The sequence below is a fragment of the Manis javanica genome, chromosome 8 (genome assembly GCF_040802235.1).
Source record: "Manis javanica isolate MJ-LG chromosome 8, MJ_LKY, whole genome shotgun sequence".
Classification (NCBI taxonomy): Eukaryota; Metazoa; Chordata; class Mammalia; order Pholidota; family Manidae; genus Manis; species Manis javanica.
In genome coordinates this window covers 63,424,759-63,438,762 of record NC_133163.1, presented here as the reverse complement: position 1 = coordinate 63,438,762, position 14,004 = coordinate 63,424,759, and the positions used below count along the sequence as shown (strand labels likewise).

Genomic DNA, 14,004 nt, shown 5'->3' with positions numbered 1-14,004 from the left:
TGAACTAAGATACAATATGAGGAGGAGCTTCCGGCATCAGCACTCTCTGGAGGACTTGTGCAGGGGGATGATCATCAAAAAGCCTCCACAGGGATCTGGGCGATGCTGCGGTTGTGGCTGCATCCACCCCACCGTTTCCTGGACTTGCCATTGGAATGAGGAGGGAGATGTCTAGGCTGGCATGTGCATACAGTGAGACAACGAATTTGACCAGATCTGTACTGTTGGAACTCAACCAGGAGTTGGGAGGGGTGCAAGTTGTAGCACTCCAAAATCTTATGACTATAGACTATCTACGGTTAAAAGAACATATGGGATGTGAACAAATCCCAGAAATGGGCTGCTTTAATTTGTCTGATTTCTCTCAGACTGTTCAAGTACAGTTGGACAATATCCACCATATCATAAGACAAATTTTCACAAATGCCTAGGGTGCCTAAATGGTTTTCTTGGCTTCACTGGAGATGGATGGTAATTATAGATTTGCTTTGTTTATGTCACCGTATTCCTATTATGTTAATATGTCTGTGCAAATTAGTTAGTAGTTTAAAACCTATACATACTTAAGGTACTCTACAAGAAGATATGTCAAAGAAATAATCAATCCTCCCATGTTTTCTTCCATCTGCTACCTCTATAGCTTTTCTTCTTCCTTCCTAATTACAACCCTTAAATAGAATTCGTGCCTCATATCAAATTTACCGAGTATCATAATTCCTCCAGGTGGTAAAGATACCTCGAGACAAGTGCTGGGCATAGAAGCCACAGGGCATAAATCTGCAAAGAAGTAAAAAGCTAACCTTTTCGAACAATATGGCTTCTCTCTCACTTACCAACTTTACATTTCCCTGTATGGCCCCAGAAGATGACTGGTTAGCCAGCGACGGGTAAGATTCCTCAAGGGAGGAACAACCTAAGACAGGCATCAGGGGGGCCATCAGGTGAGAAATTGGGGATCAACAGAGGTGAGGCTCAGAACCTCACCCCCCCTGCTTTGAGAGAAATCTTCTGCATCCGTGGATGTTTTGCTGCCCTTGTCTAGCTTGGATTAATACTTAGTCCATAGGCACACACCTGATCATCTACATTTGCCCTCTTACAGCACTAAACTATGTTTTCTACCTTTATCTTGCATCTGCCTACCACTTCAGCATTTTCTTAAAAATAAAAATAATAATAATAATAAAGGGAGAAATGTGGTATCAACATATAAATCAAGTATAAAAATCAAACGAATATTCATATTTGACCTGACTGTTTATAGTTCATAATGCATGATCAAAACCGAAAGTTTCTGTGATGAATGCCCTTGTACTGTTCACCATGTAAGAATTTATTCACTATGTAAGAATTCGTTCACCATGTAAAAACTTGTTCGTTATGCTTCAGAAGATTGGAGACTGATGAGAATTAGGCTTGAGATGGATTAATGATTGTGCATTGAGCATTGACCCCCCCTATACAGAATTTTATTGTTGTTAACAACCGTTTGATCAATAAATATGAGAGATGCCCTCTCAAAAAAAAAAAAAAAAGTAGTGCATCCATATGTTGCTTAGGAATCATTTAAAAATCAAATAAACCTCAAGGAAAATACACTACAGAGAGGAAAGCAAATGTTATAAAATTAGATGATCATCCCTACAAATATCACCATTAGAATCTTCAAAAAGGTTAAAATCAGTAGACTAACAGATATAACACTAAGTAAATCAACATTCAAATGGATATTGTGAACAGAGTTGACCTGGGTTTTATTAAATTCTAAAATAATTTGTATTTAAACATCATATGTAGTCAATAAGTTCACGGAATTAAAATTAAAGAGGACTAGAATTAAGATTCTAAAAATACACTATTTTTGACTCTCTCTTACCCCCAAATTAAAGAACAGCAACCAAATGGTAATAAACACTAGCATAAACAGAACAACACACAAGTATTTCTGGAAAGTAAATGATTTAATTGAATTCAGTGTATTCCTTTCAAGGAAAAGCTAAGTTAAAAGCTTCTAAAAGCAAATAAACAGTACAGAGTTTTTAAGCAGTAGCTCTCCCCAACACGTGTATTCTTTTCCTAGATTATTGAAAGGACTATGTGAGAGAAAAGATTCTGGTTCACTGCTTTATCCTAGCAGCTGACAAGGAGAAGGTAATTATCTGTTGACTATTGAAAAATATACTAGGTACTGAAGAACTGTATTGTCCTAATTGATACCTATAGCCACAGGTGTTTTTTTTATAAGATTAAAAGTCCAGTTCTTCACTATTACTAGCCACATTTCAGGTGACCAATAACCATATGTGGCTATTGGCTACCACACTGGATAGCACACACAATATTTCCATCATCGCAGACAGTTCTACTTGTCAGTGCTACATGTCTTTCTTATAGTAATATCACCATCTCTTTATTATAGGAATAGTACTATCTTTTGATACTAACAAAGAGCTGCAAGTCATTTAAGTCTTTTATTATCAAGTATAACTTTCTTGCTTTATAATTCTTTGGCTTCTTAAGAAGGAAATGAGTTACTAAAACCATAACCAAGATCTAGCAGAATTCTATTTAATGTATAAATCAAAAGTAATTAGAAAAATGAATATTAAGTAGAAAATTATGTCATATAAAGAACGTATCTTGAACTGAAGGCAAAAAACAAAAAGACAAAACTATGAATAAGGAAAACACTGGTAGTTTCAACTTTGCTACTCATTAGCCCATAAACTGAACAAATTCAAAAGCTTGAATAGTCCATGAGCATTATCTTGGGAATACTATTTTTCACTATATAATAAAATGCAGAATGCTCCAGAGATCTTAATAATAGGCCCCCCCAAAACCAACCAACTAAACAATAGTTATAGTTTTATAACTCCACACACCTCCAGATAGTTTTACAAGTAATAATAGCTGACTCAGGCTTCACTCAACACTTAAATTATTAACACTCTTTCTTGGACTCATGAGTATGTATAGGGCAACAGGAATGAGAAAATAAGTAAAATTGTTTTATATCAAATGAAATGCAAGATTGACTCCTAGGTGGTAAGTTGATAGCTGATAATGTTAACTTAGTTTCAGATGATGAAGAGCCTAATTTCAACAGGCAACAATAGGGATTTTCCTAAAACACATCTGTGAAACCTAAAGCTAGTTCTGTTAAATATTAACCTATTTCTCTCTTTTGATTAGGCCTCAAACAGGAATTTTTAGGTACTCATTTTTTATTACTTAACTTTCTTAAGCAATGATAGAGACTGATCTCTAATGAATAAAATATTACAAATGTGATATATTTGTAAGTACCAGCAGATTTCTCAGCCTTCAAAATCGAGTCCTCTCATGAGAAGCACTTCATGAATAGGACCCTTCTTAATTTTTTAGATGTGAAGATTATTTGGGGCTAGTTACAAAGGGCTCATGAAGTTCATTCACTTTATCAGTCTATAAGCATATAAATGTACATTACTTTAAAAAGGAAGCAATCACAACAGTACCCACTTACTTTACATCAAATCTTAATTTAATACAATTATTCTACTTTAAATCAGCACAGAGAAGATACTGAGTTTTACCTGATTTGTGTTGCTTTAACAATAGCACACTCGTACAATTCTTTTTTAGTGGGTTGCACCTTGTACTTGAATAATAAGGGATCAATTGCATCTTTTCTTTTCCTAAAAAGAAAAAAGACAAAAATCCATTAATGATTCATTTGCAACATGAGATTTTAAGTGGAAATCGCATTTCTAAGAAACTAGTTTATTCTTTATTTTCTTTCATTCTATTTTTTATTTTGGTATGATTAATACAAAATCACATGGGCAACATTGTGGTTACCAGATTCCTCCCATTATCAAGTCCCCACCACATACCCCATTACAGTCAAGTCCATTAGTGTAGTAAGATGCTGTAGAGTCATTACTTGTCTTTTCTGTGCTCTCCTGCCTTCCCTGTGCCTCCGAACTACACTATGTGTGCTTATCATAATGCCTCTTATTCCCCTTTTCCCTCCCTTCCCACACACCCTCTCCAGTCCCTTTCCCTTTGGTAACTGTTAGTCCATTCTTGGATTCTGTGAGTCTCCTGCTGTTTTTTTCCTTCAGTTTTTGCTTTGTTCTTATACTCCACAGATGAGCGAAATCATTTGGTACTTTCTTTCTCTGCCTGGCTGTTTTCACTGAGCATAATACCCTCCAGCTCTATCCATGCTGTTGCAAATGGTAGGATTTGTTTTCTACTTATGGTTGAATAATATTCCATTGTGTATATGTACCATATCTTTTTTTCTTGGTATCATTAATCTACAATTATATGAGGAACATTATGTTTACTAGACTCCCCCCATTACCAAGTCCCCCCCACAAACCCCATTGCAGTCACTGTACATCAGCATAGTAAGATGCTATAGAATCACTATTTGTCTTCTCTGTTATACTGCCTTCTCCGTGCCCATCTCTGCTACATTATGTGTGCTAATCCTAATGCCCATTTTCCCCCTTATCCCTCCTTTCCTGCCCATAATCCCCAGTCCCTATCCCTTTAATAACTGTTAGTCCATTCTTGAGTTCTGTGAGTCTATTTTGCTCCTTCTGTTTTTTCTTTGTTCTTATACTCCACAGATGAGCGAAATCATTTGGTACTTGTTTTTCTCTGACTGGCTTATTTCACTGAGCATAAATACCCTCTTGCTCCATCCATGGTGTTGCAAATGGTAGGATTTGTTTTTTTTCTTATGGCTGAATAATATTCCGTTGTGTATATGTACCACCTCTTCTTTATCCATTCATCTACTGATGGACACTTAGGTTGCTTCCTTTACTTGGCTATGTAAATAGTGCTGCAATAAACATAGGGGTGCATATGTCTTTTTGAAACTGGGATCCCACATTCTTAGGGTATATTACTAGGAGTGGAATTCCTGAGTCAAATAGTATTTCTAGTTTTAAGTTTTCTGAGAAACCTCCATACTGCTTTCCACAATGGTTGAACTAACTTACATTCCCACCAGCAGTGTAGGAGGGTTTCCCTTTCTCCACATCCTCACCAACATTTGTTGTTTGTCTTTTGGATGTTGGCCATCCTAACTGGTGTGAGGTGATTTAATTTGCATTTCTCTGATGATTAGCAATGTGGAGCATCTTTTCATATGTCTGTTGGCCATCTGAATTTCTTCTTTGGAGAAGTGTCTGTTTAGTTCCTCTGCCCATTTTTAAATTGGATTATTTGCTTTTTGTTAGTTGAGGTGTGTGAGCTTTATATATTTTGGATGTCAACCCTTTATTGGATCTGTCATTTATGAATATATTCTCCCATACTGTAGGATGCCTTTTTGTTCTACTGATGGTGTCCTTTGCTGTACAGAAGCTTTTCAGCTTGATATAGTCCCACTTGTTTATTTTTGCTTTTGTTTTCCTTGCCTGGGGAGATATGCTCATGAAGTTGCTCATGTTTATGTCCAAGAGATTTTTGCCTATGTTTTTTTCTAAGAGTTTTATGGTTTCATGACTTTCATTCAGGCCTTTGATCCATTTTGAATTTACTTTTGTGTATGGGGTTAGACAATGATCTAGTTTCATCCTCTTACATGTAGCTATCCAGTTTTGCCAACACCAGCTGCTGAAGAGACTGTCACTTCCCCATTGTATGTCCATGGCTACTTTATCGTATATTAATTGACAATGTATGTTTGCATTAATATCTGGACTCTCTGTTCTGTTCCACTGGTCTGTGGGTCTGTTCTTGTGCAAGTACCAAATTGTCTTGATTACTGCTTTGTAGAAGAGCTTGAAGTTCGGGAGCGAGATGCCCCCCATTTTATTCTTCCTTCTCAGGATTGCTTTGGCTATTCAGGGTCTTTGGTGGTTCCATATGAATTTTAAAACTATCGGTTCCAGTTCGTTGAAGAATGCTGTTGATATTTTGATAGGGATTGCATTAAATCTGTAGTTTGCTTTAGGAAGGATGGCCATTTTGACAAGATAAATTCTCCCTAGCGAAGAGCATGGGATGAATTTCCATTTGTTAGTGTCCTCTTTAATTTCTCTTCAGAGTGTCTTGTAGTTTTCAGGGTATAGGTCTTTCACTTCCTTGGTTAGGTTTATTCCTAGGTATTTTATTCTTTTTGATGCAATTGTGAATGGAATTATTTTACTGATTTCTCTTTCTGCTAGTTCTTCATTAGTGTGTAGGAAAGCTACAGATTTCTGTGTATTAATTTTGTATCCTGCAACTTTGCTGAATTCCGATATTAGTTCTGGTAGTTTTGAAGTGGACTCTTTGAGTTTTTTATGTAGAATATCATGTCATCTGCAAATAGTGACAGTTTGACTTCTTCTTTACCAATCTGGATGCCTTGTATTTCTTTGTGTTGTCTGATTGCCATGGCTAGGACCTGCGGTACTATATTGAATAACAGTGGGGATAGTGAACATCCCTGTCTTGTTCCCAATCTTAATGGAAAACCTTTCAGCTTCTCACTGTTAAGTATGATGTTGGCTGTGGGTTTGTCATGTATGGCCTTTATTATGTTGAGGTACTTGTCCTCTATACCCATTTTGTTGAGAGTTTCTATCATGAATGGATGTTGAATTTTGTCAAATGCTTTTTCAGCGTCTATGGAGATGATCGTGTGGTTTTTGTAGTTCTTTTTGTTGATGTGGTGGATGGTGTTGATGGATTTTCGAACATTGTACCATCCTTGTATCCCTGGGATAAATCCTACTTGATCATAATGGATGATCTTTTGGATGTATTTTTGAATTTGGTTTGCTAATATTTTGTTGTGCATTTTTGCATCTATCTTCATTAGGTATAGTGGTCTGTAATTTTCTTTTCTTGTGGTGTCCTTGCCTGGTTTTGGTATTAAGAGTGATGCTGAGCTCGTAGAATGAGTTTTGGAGTATTCCTTCCTTTTCTGTTCTTTGGAAAACTTTAAGGAGCCATGGGTATTAGGTCTTCACTAAATGTTTGATAAAGTTCAGCAGTGAAACCATCTGGTAAAGGCATTTTGTTCTTACATAGTTTTTTGCTTACCAATTCAATTTCCTTGCTGGGAATTCTGTTTCTTCCTGGGTCAGCCTTGGAAGATTGTATTTTTCTAGAAAGTTGTCCATTTCTTCTAGGTTATACTGAAAGTAGTTTGTATAACAGAATCTAATGCATTTTTATTTTTACCAGGATTTTATAAGTTATTGATATCCCTCACCATTCTATTAGCCAAAATAGTACAAAGTACTTTTTTATGTTAGGTAGTTGCTTTAATTACACATTAAATAAATTTTTTCTGGTGAAGAAATTAAGTAGAGATGAATAAGCAGAGCACCCAGTTTTGGTCAGATAAATTTGTCAACAAGTATGCTCTTGGATTTGCTTTTAACCTTTCCTTTTCATAGCTACGTAATCCAAGAGCAAAAGTGGAGATAACATAGTTCACCCTTTCTTAAGAATTGGCAAAGAGGCTATTTAATCCCCACTCTCACCAACTTCTCATCTTTTCTTCCCTTTGAGGGTGTATCCACCCATCCATCCAATAAATAGTTAAGAGCTTACAATGTGCCAAATACTAAACAATAAGGATTCAGTGCTGAACAAAATGGAAAAACAGCAGGGAGAAACAGGCAAACAAACAAAAAATACACAGGGTAGGTGGTAAGTGCACTGAAGGGAACAGAGTATAGGGTGTAGGGCACCTCTATTTTATATAGTATGATGGTCCCTGGGAACTGACCAGGTAGGCTTTCCAAGAAGGTGACATTTAAGCAGAGGTCTGAAAAAAACGAAGGAGCAGTTAGACAGGCAGCAGCAGGGCCAGTTTATAGGCCATCATTAAGGGCTTCGGATGACTCTGAGTAAGGATACTAGAGGATTGTGAACGAGAGGTGATAATGATTCAACTTATGCTTCAGAAGGATCACTCTGGCTGCTATGTGAGGAACAAACTATGGGGGCAAAGTGCAGAGGGATACCAGTTAGAAAGCTAAGGCAATAAAATAAGTGGGAACTGATGGCAGCACAGACTAAAATAGTAGTGGTGGCAATAAAGAGAAGCAGTTGGTTCTGGAAAAGCTGCCTCTGTAAATCCAAGCATTTATGTAGAGGGGATGTAAGTGGGGTTTACAGAGAGGAGAAGAAAATGATATGAAAGAATGATAGAAGCATTTGACACTGAAGGTAAGATATAGTCAAAGTGATATGAATACACTACGCACAAGACAAGGTGACGGGAGTCTCAACATAGAAGGGTTATCTGAGACAATCACACAAATAAAATGGAAGTATTTACCTGTAACAGCATTAAATTCCAAGTTGGAGGGCCAAATGTCTTTACAGTGAGACCCAGTATACACATAAACTAGGAGACATTCACCCTTACTATATGGAATGCAATCTAGTATTTTCCATTCTATTTATATTAGCTTAATTTCATAACCTATAGGAGGCTATAATCTGCAGATTGAACAAAAGAACAAAAACAGAAGTCTTAAGTGAGCAGATAGCAGTATTGATGGGAGTTCTCAATAAAGGTATTTCTTGAAATGAAAAGAGGGAAAAATAAAAAACAAATTCTAATGAATCAGTAGCAGTTATTCAAGGACAGCCTTGATGGAGTTTTCATCTTAATACCATTTTCTGAATAAGTGCCAACTTAGCAATTAATTACTACCATTTTATACATATAAGGGGTGACCAAGTATAAGACAGATTGCACTTAAAAGATTACTTCCAGTGACCATGTATAAATACATATTCACATCATAATTATAAATATATATTTATTTATGTAATATTTGTTCATAGAAAACTTATTTATGGACCTTATCTTAATGGATTTAAGATCATAAAATTTTGATTTTTAATGTATCAAAATTTTTTTTTGTTACATCATGAATTCATTTGTGAAAATCAACAGAATCAAAATCTTTTTTTACAGTGTAAAAATTCTTATGGAGCTTTGCTATAACACCTACAAGAAATTCTTTATAGAACAAAATCTTAATTAGATTCTAAGTATAATTACTAACGACCAACATCAGAACTGTTTCTTATCAGTTCACCAATAAGATAGAAACTTCAAGGAAAATATTAAAAAGAACTTGCATTTTAATCATTTTCTCCTCTGTCAGGCCCTAAACAGCTGAAACACTAAGCTGAATCTAGTGATCTGAATCATGACTGTGACATACCATTAATAGGCTGATTTTATTACAAACAAGTGCAGATCTGTTATTAGCTCTACAAGAATACACTAGCACCCAATTTACAGAAATCAGATCGCTATTTACAGAAATCAGATCATTTATTCATAAAATCTTATTGCTTATTTTATATATCATATTTCAATATGGCTTGTTATCTATATAAATTTTAATTCTACCTTTTTCTCATAATGGAAATTGTTTTGTTGTTATCCTATGGGCAACATCTGATAATAAAGAAGTTAAAATTTTTCTATAACGGAACAGAAACGACAAAAGCAAAGGAAACTTTTTAACATAAAGATTTCTTTTCAGAGAAACTACAATGTTGTTTGCTATAACTATACTGCAATGACAATCCACAAATGTTTAAGCTTTCAGCATAGATGGTTACTTACGGTGGTATTTTTTGAGAAATTTAAAATGCTAACAGTATTTCTTATAAATTAGAATCTTAAATAGGGACTGCAAGTAGCAAAACAATCAAGTCTACTTTAAAAAAAATAACAACTCGGTTCCTTAATCTTACTAACAATTAGACAGGATATCATTACAACTAGACCACACTGCATGCATAAAGGAATTCCATGTGTACAATATTGGAAACTAGATATATATTCCTCAAGAGGTTCCTAAAGTAATTCGTTTTTTCTTGTGATTCTGAAAATAACCACCAGGATAAAAAGATGTTACCAAAAATGTATCTTGTTCATGTACTATTTTGAGACCAGCACATATTTTTATGATACATTTTAACTTTAAACAGTATTTGCCTGGAGATGGCTCCACAGAACTCTGACCCATTGTAAAGGATAAGCAGCAGCCTGTGTGATCTTAAATTCTTATAGTGTTAAATTGCAATAGCAAAGTACTTAAATTTTTGCTGTCACTTACCTACCAATCTGAGATGCTACAAATGCCATATTTAGTTTCTTCTACAAATCCTAAAAACAAGTAAATAAGCTCACCTATACTTGGCACACTTGGCTAAGATGGTAGACTAGTGAATTCTGTAGTTAGGGCTGTCTATCAATTTAATTTAGTTCAATTTTCAGTGCATTAGTCATTGCAAATGAACTTCACTATATGGCTGTTACATTAAGAAAGGAAATACATCAAATAATTATACAGACTGTGGACTCAACAACAAACTGACAACTTTACAATATAAAAAATTTCTAAATTTATTAGTAACTTTTTGGGGAAAGAAACAACAGTGGACATAAGTTTAATACTACTGAGCCCATTCTTTTTTTATTGAAGTATCGTTGATATACAATCTTATATTGGTTTCAAATGTACAACACAGTGGTTCAACAGTTACCTCACCCCCTCTACTGTGGTTACTATCTGTTAACACAGAAAGATGTTACAGAATCATTGACTATATTCTCTGTGCTGTACTAAGTCCCCAATACAGTGACTAACTTAGATTGTGACTGAGAATTACTGTGCCCCATTCCCCTTTACCTGTCTCACCCACCTTACCCCAAACCCCTCCCTGTTGGTAACCAATAGTGACTGCTCAGTGCCCATGAGTTTACTGCTGTTTTGTTCATTCTGTTTTGCTTTGTTTTTATATTCCACGAGTATGTGAAAGACATGGCATTTGTCGTTCTCGACCTTACTGAACCCATTCTTGATGGGCACATACACCTAAGATATGAACAAAAAAAAAAAGGAACACTGAGAGCAGCTACACAACGATATGTTTATTATATTTCAGAGAAAAGAACCAACAGACAAAACCTTAAATCTCTTTACCTCAATTTTACATGGTGCAAATTATCTTCTCTAAAATATAGTCCAAACTTTCTAGTGTTATAAATAATAGCCAAGAAGTCAATTTTTAAAATAAAATTTGCTTGTAGGTACATAAAATAAGTAAATAATTCTAAATTTTTAAAGTCTTCTTTATTATGTAATCTACACAAACTATCTCAGTGGTATGATTACAAAAAGTAGTCTCATCTCATTCTCAATTATATTTATATAGGTACATCAAAGTCTCCATTAAAAATCTCATGGTAAATAGCTGAAGGTGAAAATGACTTCCTATCATTACTCTAGAACCAAACCTGGCAAAGTATTAGACTTCTACAAGAGTACTAAGCTCTCTGAGTCAGAGACCACTAAAATATCAATGGCTGCTTTGTGCTGAGAAGAAAGAGCAGCAATCTTCTCATAGGCTCTTTCACAAGCGGTTTAAGCATAGTGCTTAAGGTGTTAATACCAACCCTCAAAATAAATAAGTCACCTTCTTCCTAAAACTTTGACCACTGCCTGCCAACAAAAGCTGACCTACAAAGGTAAATATGTAGTTACTACTTAGTTCAATCAGATTCTGCAGTCAATGTCTAGATTAATGGGTAAGGTAATAAGATGTTCTAAGGGAATGCAACTTTATAGAAAGTCAAGCCTTTAATTTCTTTTTACTGATGTGGCATTTGTCTTTGAAAAATACAATCTGTATGCTCCCCCAAATGTATCAAAATATTCTATTTTTAAAACTCTGACGACAGAATATATTTTAAAAAAAAAACAACTCCTATAACCACACAAGAAGACAACCCCATTTGGTGCAAGACTTTATACAAATGGCCAATCAGCACTTGAAAAGATTGTCAACATCATTAGTCATTAGGGAATGCAAGTTATTAGGTATCTCCACAATGAGATACCATTTTACACCCCCTAGGTTGGGTATAATCAAAAAACTGAAAAATAATAAATGATAGTGAGGATGTGGACAAACTGGAATCCTCATAGGTTGCTGGTAAGTACGTAAAATGATTACAACAGTGGAAGAAGTAGTGTGGCAATTCCTCAAAAAGTTAAATACAGAGTGTCATATAATCCAGCAATTCCATTCTAAGATATATATTCAAAAGAATTTAAAACAGGATGCCAATATTCACTGTAGCATTATTTGTAATAGCCAAAGATGAAAACAACTTGAGTCTATCAACAGATGAATGGATAAACAAAATGTGGTATGTAATTACAATGGAATATTCAACCATAAGAAGAAATGATTATAAAAATTAGCTTTATCTTATTCCAAAGTATGTTTACCTAGGTATATCAAAGGCTCTGTCATAAATTTCAACATGCTACAACATGAACGTACCTTGAGAAGTTATATTAAGTGAAATAAGCCAAATAGAAAAGGACAAATACTGTGTAATGTCACATATATCAAGTATATAGAATAAGTAAATTCAAAGAGTCAGAAAGCAGATTGGAGGTTACTATGGGATGGGAGAGGAGGGAATTAAGAATTGTTACTTAATGGGTAGAGTTTGTTTAGGGAGATGAAAAACTTTTGGAAAATAGTGGTAATAGTTGTATAACACTGTCAATGTCATGCTACTGAATTGTATGCTTACAAATGGTTAAAATGTAAATTATTATTACATATTTTTTTTAACACACACACGCACACACACACACACACACACACCCCACGCTCTCTCACAAAATCCTGGTGATAATTTTGAGCACCTAGGCTGAATTCTGAATATGCTGCCTTTTTTTTTTGACTACAACATTTTTAATTAACACACTTTATTTATTTTTTTTACATGAAGAACATTATGTTTACTAGGCTCCCCCATTCACCAAGTCCCCCCCGACATACCTCTTCACAGTCACTGTCCATCTGCGTAGTAAGATGCTGTAAAGTAACTACTTGTCTTCTCTGTGTTGCACAGCCCTCCCCGTGCCCCCCCCCCACTATACATGCTAATCGTAATGCCCCCTTTCTTTTTCCCCCACCCTTATCCCTCCCTTCCCTCCCATTCTCCCCAGTCCCTTTCTCTTTGGTAACTATTAGTCCATTCTTGGGTTCGGTGATTCTGCTGCTGTTTTGTTCCTTCAGTTTTCCTTTGTTCTTAATCTCCACATATGAGTGAAATCATTTGGTACTTGTCTTTCTCCGCCGGCTTACTTCACTGAGCATAATACCCTCTAGCTCCATCCATGTTGTTGCGAATGGTAGGATCTGTTTTTCCTTCAGGCTGAGTAATATACCATTGTGTATATGTAGCACATCTTCTTTATCCATTCATCTACTGATATGGACATTTAGGTTGTTTCCAATTCTTGGCTATTGTAAATAGTGCTGCGATAAACATAGGACTGCATCTGCCTTTTTCCAACTGGAGTGCTACATTCTTAGGGTAAATTCCTAGAAGTGGAATTCCTGGGTCAAATGGTATTTCAATTTTGAGCATTCTGAGGAACCTCCATACTGCTTTCCACAATGGTTGAACTAATTTACATTCCCACCAGCAGTGTAGGAGGGTTCCCCTTTCTCCACAACCTCGCCAACATTTGTTGTTGTTTGTCTTTTCGATGATGGCGATCCTTACTGGTGTGAGGTGATATCTCATTGTGGTTTTAATTTGCATTTTTCTGATGATTAGCGATGTGGAGCATCTTTTCATGTGCCTTTTGGCCATCTGGATTTCTTCTTTAGAGAACTGTCTATTCAGCTCCTCTGCCCATTTTTTAATTGGATTACTTGCTTTTTGTTTGTTGAGACATGTGAGCTCTTTATATATTTTGGATGTCAATCCTTTATCGGATCTGTCATTTATGAATATGTTCTCCCACACTGTAGGATACCTTTTTGTTCTATTGATGGTGTCCTTTGCTGTACAGAAGCTTTTTAGCTTGATATACTCACACTTGTTCATTTTTACCTTTGTTTTCCTTGCTTGGGGAGATTTGTTCATGAAGAAGTCACTCATGTTTATGTCCATGAGATTTTTGCCTATGTTTTTTTCTAAGAGTTTTATGG

General features: G+C 35.5%; 1 protein-coding gene across 5 annotated transcripts in view; it reads right to left on the bottom strand.

The window, feature by feature from the left end:
• The window catches only part of BAZ1A (bromodomain adjacent to zinc finger domain 1A), a 125,169-nt gene that overhangs the window by 58,047 nt on the left and 53,118 nt on the right, over positions 1–14,004 (bottom strand). For all 5 annotated transcript variants that reach the window (XM_073211358.1, XM_073211360.1, XM_073211362.1 and 2 more), the window contains one exon: positions 3,579–3,680. In XM_073211358.1, coding sequence (XP_073067459.1) covers positions 3,579–3,680 — 102 coding nt within the window. The remainder of the gene's footprint in view (positions 1–3,578; positions 3,681–14,004) is intronic.